This window comes from Pongo abelii, chromosome 2, assembly GCF_028885655.2.
Source record: "Pongo abelii isolate AG06213 chromosome 2, NHGRI_mPonAbe1-v2.0_pri, whole genome shotgun sequence".
NCBI classification, from domain to species: domain Eukaryota; kingdom Metazoa; phylum Chordata; class Mammalia; order Primates; family Hominidae; genus Pongo; species Pongo abelii.
The window spans coordinates 203,300,589-203,326,440 of record NC_085928.1 but is presented as its reverse complement, the minus strand read 5'-3'; the positions used below and the strand labels follow the sequence as shown (position 1 = coordinate 203,326,440).

At 38.3% G+C, this 25,852-nt stretch overlaps 2 protein-coding genes across 7 annotated transcripts in view; one reads left to right on the top strand and one right to left on the bottom strand.

Moving 5' to 3' along the window:
- The window catches only part of ATP13A5 (ATPase 13A5), a 104,015-nt gene extending 85,238 nt beyond the window's left edge, over positions 1-18,777 (top strand). The window contains exons 26-30 of the mRNA XM_002814426.5: positions 3,384-3,558; positions 8,358-8,560; positions 14,016-14,104; positions 16,713-16,793; positions 18,265-18,777. Coding sequence (XP_002814472.2) covers positions 3,384-3,558; positions 8,358-8,560; positions 14,016-14,104; positions 16,713-16,793; positions 18,265-18,525 — 809 coding nt within the window. The 3' untranslated portion in view covers positions 18,526-18,777. The remainder of the gene's footprint in view (positions 1-3,383; positions 3,559-8,357; positions 8,561-14,015; positions 14,105-16,712; positions 16,794-18,264) is intronic.
- The window catches only part of PLAAT1 (phospholipase A and acyltransferase 1), a 79,930-nt gene that overhangs the window by 26,719 nt on the left and 27,359 nt on the right, over positions 1-25,852 (bottom strand). For 3 of the 6 annotated variants that reach the window (XM_054553135.2, XM_002814425.3, XM_054553134.2), the window contains exon 4: positions 22,735-22,986. The exons of 1 other annotated variant lie outside the window; for it this stretch is intronic. In XM_054553135.2, the coding sequence (XP_054409110.1) occupies positions 22,885-22,986 (102 nt within the window). In that variant the 3' untranslated portion in view covers positions 22,735-22,884. Of the gene's footprint in view, positions 1-12,044; positions 12,311-22,734; positions 22,987-24,365; positions 25,365-25,852 lie in introns of those variants that run through there. 2 more of the 6 variants (XM_024244725.2, XM_054553133.2) reach the window with 2 other exon arrangements.

Below are 25,852 nucleotides of genomic sequence, written 5' to 3'. Positions count from 1 at the left end.
GATGCAAGACACCCTGCACTATAGCAGCAATGTGAGTAATGTGTTGTGCGAACTCAGAAGGGAGAATGATTAATTTTGAATACCATATAACACTTCAGAAGTTAGTATTCCTCTGAGTGCAATCTGATAGCATATATCATCATCATTTTAAGGAAACCCAGATAATGCAGAAAAGTTTTTTGGGGGGATCCTCATAAACAGTACTACTATCCAAGCTTGTATTGCAGGGCTTGTCATTTTGTTCTTTTAATTTTTGAGATGCATCATACTGCAATATGCTGTAGAGCAGAGAACATAGGGCTTCACAATCAGAAATACTAGGGTTTCCAGTGTCATGCTGTCACTCACTAACTGTGGGTCTTTAAGCAAAGGAAACTACTTTTCTGAGCCTCAGTTTCTTCACCTGTAAAATTTACCTATTTTGCTTTTAAGGAAATAAAAATCATGTTTATAAACACTTAGTACAGCCTCTGGAACCTAATAGATGTCCTACAATGGTAGCCATAAAATTATTTTTATTTATAATCAGGTATACAGATTCTCTGTCAGAAGTAGTAAGAGTCTCTAACATGGAAAAAGAATATTCTGTGTAAGAACCCTGTATGCATTAGGTACTGCCTCAATAATGCTGCGTAACAACCCACCCCCAGAACTCAGCATTTATACCATCAGGCAGTTATTCTCCCCATTCATGGGTTTGTAAGTTGATTGTCATTTAGCTGATCTAGGTGAGCTCAGCTGAGCCAGTCCACTCTAGTATGTAGATCAGTTGATCTTGGTTAACGCTTTTGGATTTGATTCAGGTCTACTGCACATTTTTCATTCTGAGGCCAGGTTGAACGGACAGATTTGGTATTTTCTCACTGTGAGTCACAGAAAGCAGAGCCATAGGGCAAGCCCGGCTGTGCAAGCATGCTTGAAGTCTATGTTAACATCTCTTTGGCCAGAGAAAGTCACACAGGGAGGCCCAAAATTGAGGGGTGACAAAGTACACCCCACCACTATGAAGCCAGCAATTCAGTCTACCACAGTTACTGTGTAAAAGAAAGGCAAGAAACTACAATGAGCATGAGAGAGGAGAGCAAAGAGGTAGAAGCCAGATGCACAGAGAAGCAATTTTACTGTCTCCACTACCTGCAGCCTCTTTATGAATTTATAGCTACATTCTGCTTTGGATACTGGAATACAGAGAGAACTCCAAGCACCAAAGCCTCTGCCTTCTGTGACCTGAAAGCACAATTTCCTTGCACTTCTCCTGAGCACTGATCACAGTCCACACTGTGTGCCCATTCTTCGTGGACCCAAGCAATGGCTTCTGACACCAACCACCCAGAATGAGGCCAAACTTTATAGATTAAGGGTACAGCCTCCACAAGAATGCCCTCACTTCAGACACCAGCCACAAGTGTGGGGCTCTCTATACCACCTGAACTTCTGATTAGTTGGCTACAAACTTAGGAGTTCCCATTACTCCCTCGGGTTCAACAATTTGCTACAATTTATAGAACTCAGGAAAGTGTTATACTTATGATTGCAGTTTTATTATAGCAAAAAGACACAAATCAGAACCAGCCAAAGAGACACCCAGGGTAAGGTCTATTAGGGGTCTCAAACAAGAGAGACACTTCCATTGTCCTTTCCCTGTGAAGTCAGGATGCCTTACCCTCTTGGCACATCGATGGGTGACAATATGCAGAGTACTACCAACCAGGGAAGCTCAACTGAGCTTCGGTGTCTGGAGTAGTTTTTATTAGGGTTTCATTATGTAGACATGATTGACTGAATCATTGGCTGTGAGGTCAAACTTAATCTCTAACCCCACTCCCCTATCTGGAGGTCAGGCTGATATCTTGTGGAGCAAAGTGCCAGCCCTCTAATCACATAGATGGTCTTTTGGGCGTTGGCAGGACGCTTCCTGAGTCATCTTAACACAAACGCTCCTCATTCCCACCACGAGTCATCTTGTTAGCATAAACTCTCAAGGCCCACCATGCATAAGAAAAATACTCTTATCACTCAGGGCATTTCAAAGATTTAGAGGATACATCCCAGGAAAAGCCAGCCAACTTCTTTATTACACAATCTGTCTGTGTCTTTCACTGGACTTCAAACTCTTTGAAGGCAGATGGAATGTCCTTCTCATCTCTGCATACCCCACAGACTGTAGCCCAGCACCCTGCCAGGAAAACATTGATTGATCTGGTATAGGTACAGACTTAGTCATAGAGCTTTAGAATAAAAGCGTTGAAAGGGCCTTTGGTACCATTTAGGCACACCAACACATTTTATATGTGAGAAAATGAAGGACCAAGGAGTTTACGTGATTACCCCAGAACACATATTGAACAAAGCAAACACCTACTATAGAGTTTTATCATCCCACATTGGACACTCATTTACCACCACTCTACCTGTATACTCATAAATACGAACTTAAATATGCATACCCCACTTTTTCCCTTAAACAAACCAGTGATAAGCTGTGAGAAGGGAAGAGGGGACAGGTATGAAGACAGGAACTGAAACATGACTGCAATATCAATCTTTAAATTCGAATTCCTGTCCTCCTCATGCTTCCTTCCTGCTCTGCCTTGAGGAGCAAATACATTTCGTTTTCATCAGCATGTTCGAATATGTAGCTACTAAGAAGGATGTAGTCGTCTTTTTGAAATAGTTGTTCTTTTTAATTTCTGCCCATTTCCAAACCCTTTAAATTAAAAAAAAAAACCCTGAAATCAAAAATACAATATAGTTTAACACTCTCATCTAGAAGCAATATTTTTAATGAGTTCTTTTCCTTAGTGTAATATACATCAGCAGTCCCCCATTCACCTGTGTCTCCAGAGAGACACTTAACACATCTCTAGCATCTATCACAACGCCTGGCACATTGACATGCTCAGAGAAAGTTGGCTGAATGAATAATAGAGTATTTTTTTAATTATCCAGCATATGAATATGAATCCAGCTATATTCCTCCTTATTCTTCTCATTCTAACTCTCTACTTTCCTGTCATCACTGAGACATAATACTAGTATTGCTTATCCCAGGAGGAAGGCCATTTCCCTCTTTTACAAACAATTGCTGGTCAGTCTGGTTATGGAGAAAATATTTGCACCATGTGATATGGTAAATACATTAATTACATAACTTTCTAACCCACTGTTTTTTATTTCTGAAGGTGAAGACAGAGCATGGAAGAGACAAAGGCTGGTAGAATTAGATGTGCCACCAGGCAATGTGCTTACCTAGGTGTAAATCTTCTGTTCATGTTTGCTTAGTCTGAATCCCAATGCCAGACTCAAGATAATATGCATCTCAATCTCAACCTTTTATTCTCAATGATAAGATTGTAATAGGAAAAAATGCATTTGTCTTTCAGTGAGTTCAACTCATGCCTACCCAAAGCTGGCTCAATATAGACCAGCAGGACAGCTCCTTTCTCCCCCTTTACTGCTCTCAATATTTTTGAATTCCTGTTTCTCCTGCATTGTGCAGATCAGTGCATTTCTCTGTGTGAAGCAGCAGCCTTGGTATTGTGAGGTCTACCAATACAGGTAAGTTCATTTTCTTAGTGCTCCTTTCGAAAGGTGATTTAATAAATATCCAGTGACATTGCATAACTTGGCTTGAACATATATCCTAAAACTTTTAATTAACAAAATTGTGTTGCTGCAAAACTCAAATGATGGGACAGAACACAGTTAATCCATGGACTACTGGGGTGGAGTGGGTGGAAAGAGATCTGTCACACTGGTTGTTAATGTATAGATCTAACAACTGGTTGGCTGAATGAATATATTAATTCCCTGGTATTCTGTATATTTCATAGACCAGGGGTTGGCAAACATTTCTTGTAGCGGGCCAGATAGTAAATAGGCTTTGTGCACTACATGGCCTCAGTTGCAGCTAGTCAACTCCACTGTTGCAGCACAAAAGCAGCCTTAGACAACAGGCAAACAAGTGGGTGTGGCTGTATTCTAATAAAACATTATCTACAAAATCAGGTGATGAATCAGATTTGGCCTGTGGGTTGTAGTTTGCAGGCCGCTGATACAGACATATGAGAGAGATTTGTTTATTTAGTTTTTTTCCAAATGAACGTCAAAGTTAAAATGTGAATTGATGGTATCCTTGTTCTGACTGAATTGGAACACTAGAATCAGGACAAGTCTCTTTACCTCTCTGGGCTTTAATGTTTCTGAGGTAGGCTATAGCGTTGATGGCTCAAGCTTTATTTTGCTGAAAAAGTCTTTCTGCCGATAAAAGAAAAGGCAGGAAAAGAGCTGCTCTCTTTGAGATAGCAAATGTGCAACTGCCCCTCACTCCACAGAGCACCAGAAATCAGTAAAACAGATTGAAAACTAGCAAATGATCAGATTGTCATTTAGATAAAAAAATTCAGCAATTTAAGTATAACTAGGAATATAGAATCTCATTCTGTTTCAACACTAGATTTTTTCCAAAATTGGAGTGCATATACTCAGAGAACTCAAGTTTTGACTGAACCTAGAAGACAATATGTTGTAGTCAAAGGAGGATGGATAGGAAATCAGGAATTCTTAGAATTCCTGACTCTATCACTAACTAGATGTGCCATACTAGCCCTCAATTTTATTACCTTAATGTAAGTATATTGGACTAGATACTCTTTGGTTTTAAACTCTATAATTCAGGCCATCTAGTCTGTCTGTTCCTCTTTTTGTAAAAATGCTTTGTGACTATGGAACATCTACTACAGGCCTACATCAGAGATATTGTGGGTTTGGCTCCAGTCTACCACAATAAAGTGAATATTGTAATAAAGCAAGTCACATGAAGCTTTGGGTTCCCAGTCCATATAAAAGTTATGTTTACACTATACTGTACTCTATCAAGTGTGCAATAGCATTATGTCTAAAAAAGTACATGCCTTAATTTCAAAATAATTTATTGCTAAAAAATGCTAATGATCATCTGAGCCTTCAGCAAGTCATAATATTTTTGCTGGTAGAGAGCCTTTACCTCAAGCTGAGTGACTGCTGACTGATCAAGGTAGTGGTTGTTGAAGGTTGGGGTAGCTGTGACAATTTCTTAAAATAAGACAACAATGCAGTTTGCCTCACTGACTGACTCTTCCTTTCATGAGATATTTCTCTGTAGCAAGTGAGGCTGTTTAATAGCATTTTATCCCATCTCAGTACTTTCAAATTTGAAGTCAGTTCTCACAAACCCTGCTGATGCTTTGTCAAGTAAGTTTATATAATATTCTAAATCCTTTGTTTTCATTTCAACAATATTTACAACATCTTCACTAGGAGCAGATTCCATCTCAAGAAACCACTTTCTGTGCTCATCCATATGAAGCAACTCTTCATCCATTCAAATTTTATCATGAGATTGCAGCGATTCAGTCACATCTTCAGGCTCCACTTCTGATTCTAGTTCTCTTGCTATTTCCACCATATCTACAGTTACATCCTCCACCTAAGTCTTGAACCCCGAAAAGTCATTCAAGAGGGTTGAATCAACTTCTTCCAAACTTCCATTAATGTTGATGTTTTTACCTTCTCCCATGAATCATGAATGTTATTAATGACATCTAGAATGGTGAATTCTTTCCAGAAGGTTTTCAATTTTCTTTGCCCAGATCCAATAAACTAATCACTCTCTATGGTAGCTATAGTCTTACAAAGTGTATTTCTTAAAAAATAAGACTTGAAATTTGAAATTACTCTTTGATCCATGGGCTACAGAATAGATGTGTATTAGCAGTCATGAAAACATTAATTTCCTTATACATCTCCATCAGTGCTCTTGAAGGGTGACCAGGTGCATTGTCAATAAACAGTAATATTTTGAAAGGAATCTTTTTTTTTCTGAGCAGTAGGTCTGAACAGTGGGCTTGAAATATTCAGTAAACCATGCTGTAAACAGATGTTCTGTCATCCATGCTTTGTTGTTCCATTTCTAGAGCACAGGCAAAGTAGAGTTTGCATAATCCTTAAAGGCCCTAGGATTTTCAGAATAGCAAATGAGCATTGGCATCAACTTAAAGTCACCAGCTGCATTAGCCTCTAATAAGAGAGACAGCCTCTCCTTTGGATCCTTGAATCCAGTTATTGACTTATCTCTAGTTATTAAAGTCCTAGAAGACATCTTCTTCCAATAGAAGAGGCTGTTTCATTTCCACTGAGAGCTGTTTAGTGTAGACATCTTCATTAATTGTCTTAGTTAAATCTTCTGGATCACTTGCTGCAGCTGCTGCATCAAGACTTGCTGTTTCACCTTGTACTTTTACATATGGAGACACCTTCTTTCTCTCAGTCTTAGGAACCAACCTCTTGCTAGTTTCAAATTTTTCATCTGCAGCTTCCTTACCTCTTTCAGCCTTCAAAGAATTGAAGGGAGTTAGGGCCTTGCTCTGGATTAGACTTTGGCTTAAAGGAATGTTGTGACTGGTTTGATCACTACCCAGACCACTAAAATTTTCTTCATATCACCAATAAGACCATTTTACTTCCTTATCATTCATGTGTTCACTGGAATAACACTTTTAATTTTCTTCAAGAACTCCTACTTTGCATTCACAGCTTGGCTAACTGGTGCAAGAAGCCTAGCTTTTGGCCTGTCTTGGATTCTGACATGCTTTCCTCACTAAGCTTACCCATTTCTAGTTTTTTATTTAAAGAGAGAGACATGTGACTCTTCCTTTCACTTGAACACTTAGAGGCCACTGTGGGGTTATTAATTGAACAGATTTCAATATTATTGTCTCTCAAGGAATAGGGAGGCCCCAGGAGAGGAAGAGAGATGCGGAAACAGCCAGTCAGTGAAGCGGTCAGACACAGACAATATTTATCGATTAAATTTGCATTCTTATAAAAGCACAGTTCGTGGCATCTCAAAACAATTATGATAGAAACACCAAAGATCACTGATCACAGGTCACAATAATAGAGGTAATAATTATTTCGAAAAGTTTAAAACATTGCAAGAATTACCAAAATGTGACACAGAGACAAAGTAAGCACATACTATTAAAAAATGGTGCCAATAGACTTGCTAGATGCAAGGTTGCCACAAACATTCAATTTGTAAAAAAACACAATATCTGGGAAGCAAAATAAAGTGAAACACAATAAAGCAAAGTGTGCCTGTATGTGCAAAGTGCATTTCTAGACTACAGGGAGCCCAGGATAATAAGTATTAAGTCTTGCATTTGAGTTCACGTTACAAAATGAATCTTATTTATAAACAGTTGTAATAGTGGTTTAAAAGTTTCAAGCTGAACAAGAAAGCTGGTGGAAACTAATTTATAGGTTTAATTATTGAAAAAAAGAACATTGGAAATAGATCCATCAGGACTGGGAAAGCTCATATCTTGGACAAATATTTTTTGAGTAAATATTATGTGACCTCACTGTGCTAGGTGCCAAAAATTTATTGTAAATCTGATTAAAAACAAAAAACAAAACCACAAAAAAATCCCGTATTCTAGGAACTCACATCCCAAAGATGTAAAATAAAATTCTGTAAATAAAGAATTGCAAAACAATGAGCTTGCTAAAGTAATTGTTTTGCAATTCTTTATTTACATGTGTCATTGCCTTTAACTGAGAAACATTTTTTTAAATGTCTTTACTTTTGTGGGCACTAGTACCACTTGCCAGCAAAAGTAAAGGCATTTCAGATGCAGAGGGTTTGAAGGATGGATGTTAATTGCAGTTAAAGGCAATAGCACATGCAACCCAACAGGTATGCAAATTGATATGTAGGGAACCGGGAATAAACCTGTATGTTTGGAGTGTACAGAGCATGGGAGGAATGGCGAAAAGTAAGACTGAAAAGGTAGGTTGAGACAAGGATGCAAAGATCTCATAGGCCAGTTGGAGAAGTTTGAGCTTAATTTATCAGCAAAATAGAGCCGTAGACCCCTTATAAGCAGCAGACTGTCATGTTCAGATTTTCAGGAAGATCCTTTAGCTATCTGAGGGAAGTAAATTGGAGTGGCAGACTCAAACTCAAAACTCAAGTTAGGAGTCTTGTTTAGTCCACGAAAGAGAAAACCACACACACAGTTTAATTGACATGGTCTATTTACTCTTTGAATTGATAGGAATTCATAAAATATTGTCATCCAGGCCCTTTCAAGGTAGATCACTTGTTCTAAATGGAGTGCCAGACAAAGAACAATCTTGACTTCCTTTTATTTCTGCTTTGTCATAGCAAGAGGTGAACAAAGTATGTCTTGGTAGTTACTGGCTGACATAGTTTGAAAGCCAAAATCCCATGGTAGTGATTAAACTATTTTTTTTTCACCTAATGGACAAAAATGGAACAAAATGTTTCATAAACACTGGTGATTCTTTTGTAGTGAGTGTTTTCTGGCCAACCAAAGTAATTTTTCAACAAATGGGAGTTTGGAAAGAAACTGGACTGGAAATGCAACTCTGATTCCTGGTTCAAGTTTAAGTTTTGAGACCACCACACTGTGGCCCATCACCACCATCAACTATATCACAGTAGCATTCATCTTTTCTAAGGGAAAGCCATTTCGAAAACCCATCTATACAAACTGTAAGTATATAAAGTTTAATTTTTCTTTCTGAATATTTTCCCATTCCCTTTCTCACCCTAGAGTTGTACCTCACTGGTGAAATGATGGGCTGAGGAAGAAACAATTGCATGACTCTAAAATTGTTGTTGAATGCAGTGGTCATAGTTGGTAGAGCCCACGTGCAGAAAATCTGCTTGTTTGCAGATAAGCACAGACATTATTTAACTGTCACATGAGTCTTGTCCTATTGTGAGTCATCAAGAATCATTTTGAACACATACATGCATGTGAAGATATTTTATTAAAGGCTTTCTAACCAATTCAAATGCAAATTGACCTCTTTAGCCTTATAACATTGGGCAAGTTACTTTAACCATTCTACGACCTTATTTCCTCGTCGACAGAATGGGAGGGAGTATCCTTAATTTGTTAAGTCCTGAGGGAAGGACTAAACAAAGCATGTTATGGAATGGGCCTAGCACAATTTATGTAAACGGTCTGGCACTTATAATAGGGGCTCAAAAAATCTTACTTACTTCCCCTGTGTATTAATTTGAGTTTTTAAAAAACTCTTCGAAGCTACAATTAAGATCCTCCCAGCTAAGGCTGGGAATGGTGGCTCACTCCTGTAATCCCAGCACTTTGGGAGGCTGAGGTGGAAGGATAGCTTGAGTTCAGGAGTTTGAGACTAGCCTGGGCAACACAGTGAGACCTTGTCTCTAAAAAAAAACTTTTACAAATTAGCTGGGCATGGTGGCTCTTGCCTATAGTCTCAGCTACTTGGGGAGGCTGAGGTGAGAGGATTGCTTGAGCCTGGGAGGTTGAGGCTGCAGTGAGCCAGGATCACACCACTACACTCCAGCCTGGGTAACAGAGCAAGACTCTGTCTCAAAAGAATAATAATAATAATAATAATCCTCAGGCCAAAGAAGCCAGAGAATATGCCCCATCATTATTGATCAGACTGGGACACTCTTTAGGAGTGAAGTGAGACACTATTAATAATTATGCCAGGCTTAAACAGAGAATGTCAAGGCAAACTAGATACATGACACCTATCCAGATATTGCATGATAAAGATGGTCACCCTGTCTATCATGCAATTGGCTTCAGCATGATAAATAATGCTATAAAAATATACTTGTGTAAATTACTTTGACTTAGCCTCTTATTTCCTTAGGATAAGAAAATTCAGTTAACTGGTAGAATAGTGTGAAAATGTCAAAGCCTGGAATACACAACTTAAAGTTGCTTTCTAGAAAGTTTGTACTGATTTTCACTCCTATCAGTTGTTTTGGAGAGGGTGTGCTTCTTAATAGTATATCCAACATGAAGTACTAGTTAAAAAACAAAATTTGTGCTGGTCTGATAAGATTTTAGAAAACAGTGTCTTATTTGGTTTTAGTTTGCATTTCTTTGATCACCAGTGAGGAGAAACATATTTTCAGGTCATTAGCAATTTCTTCTTCTGTGAATTGTGCGTTTACATTTTTAAACTTATTTTTTTCTGTTGGATTGCTGTTTCTTATTTATTTGTATGAGCTGTTTATTTTTTGTGATCTTTTTTCCATTGTCTTTATGCAAAGGAAGTTTTTTCTAATTATGAAATAGGATAGATTATCACAATTAGTTTTAAAGTGCTTTTAAAATCTAATGTTAATTTTGGTGTATAGTTTGAGGTAGGGATTAAAACAAGTTGCTCCAACTAGTCAACCGGTTTTTCTAGCAGCTTTTATTGACTATTGAGTTTTTAATATTCAATTATTTTTCCACTGAATATACCACCTTTATCATAACTATCTTCATATATATATATTTGTGTTTGTCTGTACATCATTTATATTATGCATTGTTTGTATGTGTATGTCTATATAGTTTCCATACTATCTTTTTTGTTTTTAAATATCAGTCTATTCTTGATTTACCACTATACTTTAAAACTTACAGTTTTATAATAAGTTTTATTTAATAAGTGGCAAGATCAGTGTATCCTCATTATTCCTCATTTTAAAAAATGTATTTATTTCTTTCCTGTTCATTCTTTAAGATAAACTCTAGAATAAATTGCCAGGCTTTTAAAATTTCCCTTTGGGATTTTGATACTTTGGGAAGAATTTACACTGGTATATAACTTAATCTTCCCATTTAGGAACATGTCATGTCTCCCCATTTATTCTTGCTTTTTGTTAATGTCTCTTAGCAAATATTTGTTGTTTTCTCCATTACAAATCCTGTCTGCACATTTATTTAAGAAACTAATTGGGCCAGGCACAGTGGCTCACGCCTGTAATCCTAGCACTTTGGGAGGCCAAGGCGGGCAGATCACCTGAGGTCAGGAGTTTAAGACCAGCCTGCCCAACATGGTGAAACTCCATCTCTGCTAAATAATACAAAAATTAGCTGGGCGTGGTGGTGGGCACCTGTAATCTCAGCTACTTGGGAGGCTGAGGCAGGGAGAATTGCTTGAACCTGGGAGGCGGAGGTTGCAGTGAGCTGAGATCATGCCACTGGACTCCAGCCTTGGCAACAAAGCGAGACTCCGTCTCAAAAAAAAAGAAACTAATCCTTTGTATTTTATATTTTTGCTTATATTGTGAATGACTTTCCCATTATATTTTCTAACGGATTATTACTAATACACAGGAAATGTATGGTGTTGTTATACATTAATCATTTTTAAAATTATAAATGTATTTTATAAGCAGAATATATTTGTTTTCTAGTACTTTAATTATTATTATTATTGAGATGGAGTCTTGCTCTTTCACCTAGGCTGGAGTGCAGTGGCACGATCTCGGCTCACTGCAACCTTCATCTCCTGGGATCGAGCAATTCTCTGCCTCAGCCTCCCAAGTAACTGGGATTACAGGCACCCGCCACCACGCCTGGCTAATTTTTTTGTATTTTTAGTAGAGGCAGGGTTTCACCATCTTGGCCAGACTGGTCTTGAACTCCTGACCTTGTGATCCACCCGCTTCAGCCTCCCAAAGTGCTGGGATTACAGGGGTGAACCACTGCACCTGGCCTAGTACTTTAATTTTAATAGTAGCTGCAAAGTCCTTTTACATGAATTGAGTGAATTAGAGGTAGTTACCTCACAGTGACTTAAAGCTTGTGGGTAAATTCAAACCCCTATACCAAACATAACTGATAATTTTAAATGTAAAATGTTTTACATTTTAGCATACAGGTATGCTAACAAATGTAATATGATAAGAAACATATACTCTCAGGTTATAAGTCAAAAGCCTTTAGAACTACTATTAAAATACACAAGCAACTTTATTTTGATATAACAGAAAACTCTTTGCCCTTTTTAACAGCCTTTGACAGAAGCTCAACTTTATGAAAAAGTAGAGGCTTAAGTTTCTGGAAACAAATGTGAACATTACTAACCTTACCTGAAAATAAAGTGTAATGGCTTATTTGCTTTCCTAAAGCACCTGCATTAACAGAGCCCTATTCTTTCATGTTTCCTCAGCAGCAGCAACTAACCAAGAGAGCCAACATTCAAATCTTTATTACATCTTTTCAATCAAAGCTGAATTTTAAAAGATGACATAATTTTGTTTCTACATTGCTCACTTGTGCACAGGCGAGGCCTAGTTTTTAGACCATTAGACAGTGATGTGCACCCCACTCAGCCCCAGTTGCTAGTAAGGTCTAGGACTTCATCACAACAGACCTTTCAGGCTTCCTCTTCTTCCCAGCTTCTGCGTTCCTGGGACTCCAAATCCATGAAGTAAATGAAAAATCCACACAGCTATTTCCTGAAATCGTATCACCAAGCCATTTAGATTGCTTTATGCTGAGAAATGCAATTCCTACTTTTCTTCTGCCTGCCTCATGCCCTTCCCAAGCACTTCTGAGAGGTGCTGCATTTATTTATATACATAAAGTGAGGCATGAATAAATATTGAGGGTGTGTGTAGGTGCTCAAGGATGAAAACAGAACTCTGTTCACTTCAAAAATAGAGCCTGCTATCAAGGGGCAGTTGCCTCAGATTTCTGGTTGGTATAGGCCTGTAGAGAGTTGGGGGTGGGAAGACTAGATCAACACTGAATAAATGAGGTAGAGTGTAAGAGAAAACCTAGTTTGTTCATTTATTTATAACTTTATAGGATTGTCAGAATCATTTGTATCATGGCAATGCTGATTAAATGCTATTGTTTGGGCTATTTTTTGGGCCTGAAGGTGATAATTCTATTAAAAGAAATATTTCTAAGGTACCATCTCTAAAATGCTCTGCTAAAAGCTCTGACAGAGGAGTGTGTGAGGTTGGAAATAAGAACAGAGATGCTGGCACATTGCATCCGGGAAGTTTAGCTCCCAAAATTAAAACAATTTGGGCAGGATGGAAAGAAGGAATGCAACAGATGTACATGCTAATTTCTCATTTACTTTTTCAAGTCAGAGTTCCAGAGAACCAGAGACAAAGCCACTTTCAAATGGTCACAGTCCAGTTGATACATGAATTAAGATCATGCAAAGCAAAATATGATACATACTATATGAAATAAGCTTTTGTAAGGGAGTATTACTCTTTGAAGAGGAAGTGGTATTTTAACTGGGTTAAGAAAAATTGGAAGCTGGGTTTGTGGCTCACACCTGTAATCATAGCACTTTGGGAGGCCAAGGCGGGTGGATCACAGGTCAGGAGTTTGAGCCCAGCCTGGCCAATATGGTGAAACCCCGGCTCTACGAAAAATACAAAAAAAAATAGCCATGCATGGTGGTGGGCGCCTGTAGTCTCAGCTACTTGGGAGGCTGAAGCAGGAGAATCGCTTGAACCAAGGAGGCGGAGCTTGTAGTGAGCCAAGATTGTGCCACTGCACTCCAGGCTGGGTGACAGAGACTCCGTCTCAAAAAAAAGAAAAAAATTGGAGCATGCCAAAACAGGAAGATTATTATGTACACAGGGCTTTTTTTTTTTTTTTTTTTTTTTTTTTTTAACAAAGACACAGAAGCTGGAGAGTGTTGGGCCTCCGTGGAAGCTGGAGGTTTTATGGTTTACCTTTCCAATTGCCCATAAGGAAGAGTAGTCAGAGACCAGGTTAGAAAGGCTGACTGGGACCAGATTGTGGAAGGCCTTGAATGTCAATAGAGGATCCCTGAACTTTATTCTCTAGGCAACGAGGAAGAATGAGATGGTGCCAAGAAGACTGACTGTTTATCCCATGCAAGCACAACTCACTGGACACGCAGTGATAGTGCACCACGGCAGCTGCTTTATGGAGGTTACTGTAATACATTTGATTAACAGTCTTCTACATCCAGACTTTCAAGGAAAGATTCTAAGATATTACCTTCATCTTATAAGCATTAGAACATATTTCAAAACATATGAGGATATATCAAAACATCTGAAGATATATCTGGTATTTGCCCAACAGAGATAATTGATTCTGCAATGTGTGCCAAATTATATGAAACATTCTTTTAACATCTAAAAATAATGTTTGGTATTTCCTCAGATATATTTTCATTTCTCCTGCTAGCTGCCTTGGGCCTCACAATTTTCATTCTGTTTTCTGACTTTCAAGTTATATACCGTGGAATGGAGGTAAGTGGCATTCATTTGCACATCTGGCATGACTCATGTACATGGACCGTGTATTCATTGTAATTCACAAGTCAATTATTACTGTATTCTCTTTGACCACCAAATACTGTGAGGCTATTTCTATATACTAGAAGGGCAAATAAGATATCTGGATTTCACCTATACTGGCCTCTAATGGTTTTCATATTATTAATATTATTGGGTACATTTATCCTGTACCTACCTGAAATATTGTTTGGATACTTTATTAGGCTATGTTATACCAATACAATAAAATTAATGCAATAATACAATAATTTTCCAAGTACAATTTTCAAAAAAATAAACCATATCATAGAAATCCTTTATAATGTAGTTATAAAGGGAAAGAAAACATAGACTTATAAGACAGTCATGTTTTGTCAGATATTGACTACATGAAGTTTTATATCAGTGGATATAATTTGATCCAGGATGCCCTGGGTTAAAATCTAATTCATCAAGGCTATTGAACTAATTCTTGGACCCCGTATTGTGAGAGAAATAAAAGAGAAGGGTTGGCTCCTGATCTCCGAGTCATAGATTTGTTGTGAAGATGAGACATACTTGAACGCTGCCTGAGGCTATCCATACTTGAAAAGAGTGTGAAGATAGAACTGGGAAGAACATAGAAGAAGGAGGCCTCACTGTGGACTGTGGCTGTCATGGGAGGCATTTCATGGATGAGATGCAACTTGACCTGGGTCCAAAAGGGTAGGCCACATTTTGCCAGGTAGGAGGTAGGGATATTCCTAACAAGAACAGCCTAAGAAGCAGAGAGGACTGAAAGAGCTTTTGTCTTAGAAATGCAAATGAATGTAGGGTGGCAGAGACAGAAATCAAAAGCAAGGCTTACCCAAGCACTAGAAGACTGGCTAAAACTGAGGTCATGTGCTGTGGAGTATGAACAAGAATGAATAATAAAGGCAGGCATGGATGGATGGAGGCAGCTAGAGAAGTTTAGACTTTATGCCAAGAGCAACATGGAGTGAATGAAGCTATCTGAGCAGGCTTCTCAGCAGGGCACTGAAGACAGACTAATTAGATGATGGCAGGAAGACTACATGTGAGAGGAGAGACAAGCAATTAGGAAATGAAAACCCAAGTCATTCATTTATCAAACACGAAGCTCCAGAGTGAGTTTGGTACTAGAGTTACAAAGATGAATAAGGTGTGGTCACTGCTCTCAAGTAGTTTAGAAGCTAGGAGAGAAGACCATTGCATAAATAAATAATTCCAGGGTCAGGCATGGTGGCTCATGCCTGTAATCCCAGCACTCTAGGAGGCCAAGGCGGGTGGATCACTTGAGGTCAGGAGTTAAGAGACCAGCCTGGCCAACACGGTAAAACCCCGTCTCTACTAACAATAGAAAAATTAGCTGGGTGTCGTGGCAGGTGCCTGTATTCCCAGCTACTTGGGAGGCTGAGGCAGGAGAATGTTGCAGTGAGCTGAAATTGTGCCACTGCACTCCAGCCTGAGAGACAGAGTGAGACTCCATCTCAAAATTAATTAAATAAACAAATAATTCAAAATCAAGTGCCTTCCAGGTCAAGGGATGGAGAAGAGTTAGTTCTCCTGGATCGGAGTGGTGGCAGCCATGAGAAAAAGAGTCAGGTTCTCTGCTAGAATCTGACCCAGCTTTTCCAAACAACCCTTTAATCCAAACAACCCTTTACAGTGTGCTGTATTTCACAACTTCATAAAGACTGTCTCCACCTGGGGAAAAAAATGACAAAGTATTACTTTGAAATAACCTGTATCAGCATAGGGGTGAGAATTAGGGATGTGCATTTAGATACTATGGAGGGTCAGTGGGTTTTGTTCTCAAGGGAATTCAGTCCCACACACAGTCAGCCATAAATATTCTACTCTTGGGTGGGGATCTCAGAAAAAAGGCTGTGTAACTAGCCTTTTGCTATGGATGCAGCCGTGGGAAGTTATGGCTCTCACACTTTAAATAAGTGTATTTAATCATTAATGGGTACCCTTAAATTTTAAAAACTGGTGGGTTTGGAGGGTTCATTCAACTTGCATTAAGCCATCAGATATAGGGCCAGGAGCAATCTGCATCTAGTCTCAATCAAAATATACTTACATTTCTCTGTCCTCCTTAAAGAATGAATTCCAGGTAGAATTTGCTTTGGGAGAATTAGAAATATTAACATTATTTGATGAATGATTTAATCTTAGCCTTCTCTCTGTTTGAAAAAATAAAAATGAAGAGAGACAGATAGCCTCCAAAATGTCCTGTCTCGTATTTGTGATTCAGGGCACATTTCTCAGTAGGCACTGAGAAAGGTACACAGGCCTTGTCAAAGGTACACAGTACCTTGTCAAAGTACAGTACCTTGACACAGTACCTTGTCAAAGGTACACAGGCCAAGAGGTAGTCTATTCTCCTTTGAATTCTGGCTCTGCCATTTATTTATCGGCTTTGAGTCCTTCAGTTGTATTATCTGTAAAGAGACAAAGTAATGCCCACCACTAAGCTCAGAGAGTTATTACAAATCTATAAATTAAATAATTAATATGGTCTTTTTTCAAAGTGTGAAGTATGCAAAATATAATAATGGTATTTGTTTTTCAACAGTTGATCCCAACCATAACATCGTGGAGGGTTTTAATTTTGGTGGTAGCCCTCACCCAATTCTGTGTGGCTTTCTTTGTAGAGGTAAAGTAATTCTATATTTTTTCTAGGAAGATAAATTAAGGATCTCATTTTCAGCAGGTGCTTATTTTCTAGAGCAACCACTTTGATCCCCCAAAATGACAGTTATTAAGGGTTTATTAAAATGGTACATATTCTTTTGGAGGAAAATTTTGGGGGGAATGATTTCAAATTATTTGAAGTCTGCATAGAAATGTTCTTGATATCTTCTGCATAGAAAGCAAAACATGTATGAACTCTAATTTTGCTTCCATGAATGCACTGTATTGCACTTTTCTAATATTTTCAACAATCTAGTAAAGACTAGACCAGGTGAGCTTCCAACCCTAAAACCCAATGAGACTTTTCAGAGTGAAGAACTGCCTTCCGCAGGGTTTCCATAAGAAAGAGGAGAAGACATTGCTTATTCGAGTCAATTCCTTTTCTTGAAGGTCTTCCTCTTACAGTGTTTCTTTTCTACTCAGTGTCACTAAATGACTTTACCCACTTAGTAAGAGGCTCAAGTACTATCTTTGTAAAAGGAGAGTTCTTTTTTGTAAAAGGAGAGTTTTATTTTAACTCATGTGCTTTAAGACTTTTTGGAAAAGGGAGCAACCAAATTTTAAAATATATATACACCTCATTATATATGTTTAAAATTTCTCATACTCTTTATCTCAGGGATTCCATTTTTGAGACTATATGTTTTAATAACCCAAAAGAAGAGAAAAATACTACATATATGAAGGCACTTATCATAATATTATCTACAGTGGCAAAATATTACATTCAACTTAAGTGTTGTTGAGATGCTGTTTGTTTAAATAGCTATACAGCAATTTGAGGAAATGCTAAACAGTCACTAAAAATGATTATTAATCATATTGTACCTACATTCTTCCCATAATAAAATAACATTTTTAAAAGGCTAAAGCTACATAAAAATTGTTTACCACAGAAAGTTTAGCATAAATAAAAGTGGGATGCAAAATTTGACCAATTTCATTATATAAATGGATAAAAATTGTGTGGGCATGTGAACAAAAGAAAACTCTCAAAAAATGAAAACCAATAACCATTTGATTTCTAGAGCTCAACACTTTATTCAACAAACACTTATTTGACACCTTCTACATGGCAGGTGGCAGGTAGCAGGGCTAATGGTGATTTTTCTTTTCTTCATTTTGAGCACGTTATTGCTGTTACCATTTCAGTCTGAGGGGAAAATCATTCTAAGGAAATCCCTAGCCAGGACTTAACCAGGAAATGTGTGGAAGGGAAATGCTGGAAGCTTCTAGCAGATTTCCATGAACACAAGCACCCTCTTGCTTCCTAAGGGAAGAATTCCAGGACTTGGGAAAGGAGAGGTAGACGCAACAGCAATGAGCACACCTCAGAGGAAGGCCTGGGGAAAGGAGGCGGCTGTGGTGGCCAGCGGCCTGGCTGCAGGCGGACCTGCGCAATAAATTGATTGTTTTCCCATCTGATTTTTCAGGATGCCATCCTTCAAAATCATGAGCTCTGGCTGTTGATCAAAAGAGAATTTGGATTCTACTCTAAAAGTCAATATAGGACTTGGCAAAAGAAGCTGGCAGAAGACTCAACCTGGCCTCCCATAAACAGGACAGATTATTCAGGTGATGGCAAAAATGGATTCTACATCAACGGAGGCTATGAAAGCCATGAACAGATTCCAAAAAGAAAACTCAAATTGGGAGGCCAACCCACAGAACAGCATTTTTGGGCCAGGCTGTAATCAGAATTGTCGTACATGCTGAACAGCATTGCTTTTTTCCCCAAAATTAACACATGGTGGAGAAGTGATGATACTCTCCCCTTACCTTTCCTCTCTCCATTCAAGCACTCCAAGTATATTTTCAATGAATTAAACCTTGCAGCAAAGGACCTTAGATAGGCTTATTCTGACTGTATGCTTTACCAATGAGAGGAAAAAAAATGCATTTCCTGTATTATCCTTTTCAGTAAACTGTATTCATTTTGCATAGCATTATTTTGTTTAAAATGAACAGCTTTCATGGTACTGTAGTCAAATCAGTAGTATGAACATCAATAGAAAAAAGAAAAATTGAGGCAACATTTGGTCTTTGAAAGTTTTACTATTAGTTGTCACAAGTTTACTTAAATCTTTGTGAAGAACATTTACATATATATATCTTTTCCCAAGGTCACAGTTCCTTTTTGTTTCACTGGTATGCTTTTCGTAGAGAAACAAGGACCAACATTTACTTCAGAAATTCAACCCTTTCGGAAATTCAACCCTAACTATAATAAGCCAGAACTGTGTGGAAGTGGTGGAATGAAGGAGATGTTTGTTAATTCCATATAATCTTGGCATGGGCACAGGTAATATATAAGCAAATTCCACCAAAGTTTGGCATCACTCAGTGGATAGTGTTTGGGGGCCAGAGAACAGGAAAGTTTAGAGTAGATCACAAAGGTAATGAAATAAACTGTAAAAAGATACTTTTACTTAAAGAACATTATTTATTTTTACTTATAGCAACATTATTTACTGCTTGTTACTGACACATGAAAACCTCAAGCTTTTTTTTTTTTTTTTTTTTTTTTTTGAGATGGTGTCTCGCTCTGTCACCCAGGCTGGAGTGCAGTGGCACAATTTTGGCTCACTGCAACCTCCGCCTCCCAGATTCAAGCAATTCCCCTGCCTCAGCCTCCCGAGTAGCTGGGATACTGGCACCCGCTACCATGCCCAGATAATTTTTGTATTTTTAGTAAAGATGGCATTTCACCATGTTGTCCAGGCTGGTCTCAAACTCCTGACCTCAAGTGATCCACCCGCCTCAGCCTCCCAAAGTGCTGGGATTACACACATGAGCCACGGCACCCAGCCTCAAGCTCTAACTTTAAAAGTTGTCCAGAACTCAACATTACTCATTTTAAAAACAATGCTAGAAAAGGGACTCATAATATTTGTAACTGCAGCATGACAGTTCTCAGGCTACTAAACAACCTTAAGTTCTATTTCATCTTTTAATTATCTAAATCATCTTATTAGATGCATATTAAATACCACATGAAAGGGTGCATCCTTTGCAAATATATTCTGTACACTATTACCTTTTATATATCACCCTCACCATAAACTTGAGAGAAAATTTATTTCTAGTGAACATTTTAAATTACCTACTAGTCTTTCCTTATAACAATAAATCTAATTTTGCTAATTTAACAGATCATAGGCGATTAGTTAACCAGTTCCATTACATGAGTGCCAATTATGTGCCTAATACCATGATGTACGGATTCAATATATGATAGCCTTGAGTTTACAATTCTGAAATCTTTAGGAATGATAAATGTTTTCAACATGAAATTTGCTACTATAAATCATAAATGTTACACAAACCACCAGCATAAATGCAAATTCCTATAAAAACAATCCTTCTGTGTTTATATTTTGTTTGCTTTTTAACCTTTTCTTGTATTCACAGCTCTCTGGAGAGTAATAATTTCTACCATGTGTATAATTTAGCAGCTACTGGTAACAAGACAAAAGTTTTAAAAAGAGATTTTTAGTTTATGATTATAAACTATGTATCAAACTAAAAAAATGGTAGTTCAAGTTCCTTGAGCTGACATCTGCATTTAGTAATTTGACTTTTAGAATGAAAAGATTCAATTGATACACTGTATAACATTTCAATAGCATAAAAAGATTTTTTTAAAAATAGATTCAATAAAGTTATAGGCTTTTTTCCCCCCCAGGTTTTCCTACAACCTATAAGGTTTCTGGTGGCTGATGATCTTTATTTCATAATTTTTATTCTTGGAATGTGATAAAGTTGAACTCCATTCCTGACTGTTAAAAATATGCTCAGAGAAAGGTTTAATAGTCTTGGGAAAATCATTTCATAAAAGCACAATGAGCATGATATCAAATAATCACCTATAGGAAAAACAAGCTGGACAGTCTTAAGCTGGCCATCATCAAGAGTAACCATTTTTATGGGAAACTGACGGCTAACTTTGTGAGCTAACCTCTAAGGGTGAAAACTACCACACCCTCAAACACTACCAATGTGAACATGAATCCATGAATTTAATTTAAAAGTGCATTTATGACATTATCTAGCACAGACAGGACTGTCTTCTGGAGTGGAGACATCCAGAGTTCTCTAGAAAGGTTGCACTTGAGGCTCTTAGGAGGTTCCTGACTTCAAATTTTGCTCCTTCTCCCACTGGTGGGTATAGTAATTCCCCTGCTTCAGGTTAAGATTTGCCCCGTGTAGGCATCCTTTACTGAAAAGGGTACCTTGGGAAAGGTAACATATTATGCTACTACAAGTCTCATCTTAACTTGACAATACTAGAAAACTGGGTTTTTTTGTTTTGTTTTGTTTTTGAGGTGAAGTCTTGCTCTGTCGCTGCCCAGGCTGGAGTGCAATGGAGCGATCTCGGCTCACTGCAACCTCCGCTCCTGGGTTCACGCCATTCTCCTGCCTCAGCCTCCCGAGTAGCTGGGACTACAGGCGCCCACCACCACGCCCGGCTAATTTTTTGTATTTTTAGTAGAGATGGGGTTTCACCATGTTAACCAAGATGGTCTCGACCTCCTGACCTCATGATCCACCTGCCTCGGCCTCCCAAAGTGCTGGGATTACAGGTGTGAGCCACCGCACCCGGCCTGTTGTTGGTGTGGTTTTTAACTATTACTTGGGAACAGGGTATAAAAGGAACAGAGACTTGAATTTAGAGTAAAAATGAAAGAGAAATTTTCTCTCGTTGGTTCCTGGTAGGAGACACTCACACCCCTACAGAAGACCAGTGGAAGAAGAGAGTGTTTGAGGGTTACTGGAGACAGAGTTGATGCCATAAGAAAGAGAAGGAATTACTGAAAAAGAAGGGATGAGATATAGGGTCTCTCTCTGTGGCCCAGACTGCAGCACACAACTCCTTCTATTACCATTATTATTAACCCTGCAATTAGCTTGTTGAGTATTTCTGGCCCTGGGGTAAAATCTAAATCAGTTTAATAGGTACAAGACTTTCACCGAGTCTTCTGTTCAGTTACATTATGTACTGTATTCCTAGCTTTCTCACTGTATCAACCCCCTAATATTAACTTGAACATTTCCTTTATTTAATGCCAAGCTTCTGATGATAGCGTAAGGCGGATGTCACTGGCTGGGGGGTCATGTCACAATGTCTGATGTAATCTGAGGTTAGAGAAAGCTGTGCTCCCCCTTTCCCCACTGGCTGCAACTAAGAATTTCACTGGAACAGCCCAAAAAGCAGCGTCTTTAATTCAACACATAATAAAATGAGAGAATAAAACTATGACACTCCTTGGCTTGTAAAAAAGTCTTAAGAATATGAGACATTGTTTTCCAAATATGGCATTTTAAACAAACATTTAATGATTGCTTCTCAAGGTTAAAAGGTCAAATCCCTGAAACACTTCAAAATCCAAAGGGAATAATACGTAACATTGTAGAAATAACAGCCCACTCTTACTTGTCATATCCTCCTGACAAGCAAGTAGATTCCACACAAATCACTGGAACTGAAACCCTGGAGCAAACAGCCTCTCCTCTTCCCATCCACCCTCATCTACACAGGCAGTAAGAAGACGAGGGTGCATTCCCCAAAAGGCTTATAAATTAGAGTCCCTCAAACTGCCTAACCAAAATGCTAAATTTCCCAGTTTCTTTTCCAACAAGAAAAGAAACATGAATTTAGATGTCAACTCTAACAATTTGGGGTTCTTAAAATTTCTTTCAAAACCATCTATAAATAGTCTTTCATGCCTCTGGCAAAATGGCCACCCTCAGGGAAAAGGAAAATAATATTTATAGTAGAAATAAAATGTGATGAGATTTTGTTAAGATCTTCTGCTGGCTCACTCAAAAGGCTACTGCTTCTCATTCAAGCTGCCACAGCAAATCTATGCTAGCAGGGGAAAAAAATTTCATTGGCTCAATGATAAGATAATATCAGTAAGCAATTTATTAAAGAGGCTGCCATCCATCACAGGAATCTGGAACAGTAATGATGCACTGAAAATAAGTATTCACCCCAGGTTTTTTTTCCTCCTTTCAAATTCCTTCAATATCAATATCTCTTTGGTAAATTGTTAATAGTATTTTGCTCTTTGTCCTTTTGGAAACAAGCCCAGGAATGAGAGGACACCAACAGCAGCTGTCACAAACTCAACGGTACTTATCGCTCGGTTGGCCTATAAGGAAACAAGAAGCAAACAAAAAACCCATCATATTCTAAAGACATCTCAGTGTCCTAAATGAAGCTTTAGCCTGTTTCCTAAACTGAACACCTGTTTTAATGTACAATGGATACATTTAAAGTACAATGCAAAATTAAAATTCTGCATAAAGATGAAGAAATAAATTTATAATTTGTATAATTATGTCAAAGATGTAGATATGTACACATGGGTATATATTCTTCATATTTTTAAAGCACTCTGACAGTTTATAAACTAATTATGAACACAGTTCCCATTAATCATAATAGTACACTGGTGAAAGAGGTTAATATACCACTCTTGTTTTGCAAAACTTGGGATATCATAAGTAGTTTGCCTGAGATCATTCCACGAAAATGTTTAAAGATAGACTGAGTCTTCTAAAACACACTGCATAGTCTTCTCCTATGCAGCTCCTGCCCCTTAAATAAACACATTGGATTGGTTGGGTCTACACCAAAGTAAGTATCGTGTAAGAGTGTGTGTGTGTGTATGTGTGTGTTTCAGGGATGTCAAATAGCAAATAATTCAGGGATGTCATCTGAGCTAAATACCCATAAGCTCTTATTTGGTAGACACAATTTCCTTCTGATAAACAAATTTCAAAAAAAGCCAAAACTGATGTTAACTATTGTGTCAAAAATTAATTTCTCATGTAGACAAACCACTCTCAAGATCAACTGTCCATAAAGGAATTCAGACATTTATAGCTTTAAGGGTATTAATCATCATGATGATGAGGGAACTAATGAATATTCATGGTATTCTTGGCACTCAACTAATATTGCCTTCCATTCAAATGGGTTTGAGTGCAATTTGATGACCCAAAGGTCACATTCAGACACTTCAGAATTATCAGGTACTCTGAAAACATTTGTTCTCTCGGATTGAAGAATCAGGTCTTTCAAATAAAGCAAAATATTTTTCCCAAATGACTCTGGGGAACCAGTCTAAGAGCTGGAAAGCCTAACCCAGGTCATATTTGAGCATGCCCTCTGTCTAACCACAGCCTTCCGCCGTGGAGCCTGCCACCCACGTATTACTGCAACACAATGCTACCTCCCTAACTGCAGCTTCCCTGTTAGGGACAGGCACAAGGGCCAGGGCCAGGAAAGAGGGACACAACAGGAGTCTTGGCTCCGTGTGTTTGCAGCATGTGTTCATTCCACTACACCATCCTGTGGTGGGCAGAGGCTAGGCCTGTAATTGTGGCCCACTGTCTCTGCTCCAACCCCCAGATGCCAGGGAGAATGGTAAGGGCAAACAACTTGGCACTAACCCTGAAAAATCCTGTTTTACTTTATAATTTTGATTTTATTTGATTTCTTATCTATTTTATTTATATTTTAATTAATCCTTACCTAAACTATTTCCTAGGAGATAATCAGAATTCACTGTAGCACAGAGCTACCCACATGCCATATTGGGGGAGCGGGGGAGAAGAGGCAGGGAGATGCAGGATATAAGATAAAATCCCAAAGAAGGGGAAGAGTCACTAATTAGACAGGGATCAAGCCCAATCCTAGTACAATTCCAGCAGAGAGTGAGATCCCAAGAAGGTCTAATAGAGAGAAATGGGGTAGTCAATAAAAAAAAAACGAAGGTGCAATCAGTGTCTTTAAACAGAGGTGTCAAATGGTAGCAGGGTACGGCCCTTGGAAAATGGCAGGATCCTATAGATGGTGTGGCCCCAGCTAGGTGCAGACCTAACTGACTAGGTATCTTTCAGCCACGAGAAACACAAGATGTCAATGAAAGCTGACAAATTTAAGAGGCCTCGTTGGGGGATGGGCAACCTGATCTCAAACCAAACTCCCTAGATATGACACAGGCCAGACATCATGATCATAAAGCCACTTTAAGCAGTGCCACTTTAAGACAGCTTCCCCAATTCCAAATGTTCATTTATTTCAAGTCTCATTCTAGATAATGATCTCATGTAATTGGGACAATCCATTGGAGTTAGGAGTAATGGGATGTGACGTGCAAGGTTACAACATCTCAGGATGTTCTTGGTGAACCGACATGAACAAGAACTTTTACTTCACGGCTTACTTTGGATTATAAGATCACCAAATCCAACTCTGCATTCTTTATCCTTTAGAGGGCTTTCTGTCCATGGGCCATAATAAAGGCCTCATTCTGGGGATCTGTACCTGGCCTAATGAAACATTAGCTGAACCTGGAGTGGCTGTGTCTAGACAGCAGTGTAGCGGGGACACAGATGTGTGGCAGGTTTATCAAAATGCTCTTTCCTAAGGCCTCCTAAGGCTGCAGTCATATGCACTGAAGCACCATCAGGATGTGTTCATGTGTTGCCTTGTCCAGGCCTACTGAAGAGTGTGGGCCATCTTTGACAAAGATAGAGACATTTTCATAATTTGTTTGGTCTATGAGAGTAAAATATGTTCTTAGAAATTTTGAAAAATACACAAAAGATAAGACACAAACTGAGAGAAAACAACTGTAAAAGACAAATCTGATAAAGGAGTGTTATCTAAAATATATAAAGAACTCTTGAAATTCAACAATAGGAAAATGAACAGCTGAATTAAAAAATAGGCAAGATCATCAAGAGATACATCATCAAAGATGATATGCAAAGAAGCATATAAAAAGATGCTCAAAATTACATGAATTGCCTGTAATTCAGTTTACAGGCAACTGCAAACTGAAACAAGATGCCTATTAAAATGGTTAAAATTCAAAATACTGATAACATCAAATGCTGGCAAGGATGTGGAACAACAAGAACTCTCATTGCTGAGAGTGCAAAATGTGAAATGATACACTCATTCAGGAAGACAGTTTGGCAGTGTCTTACAAAACTAAGAATATT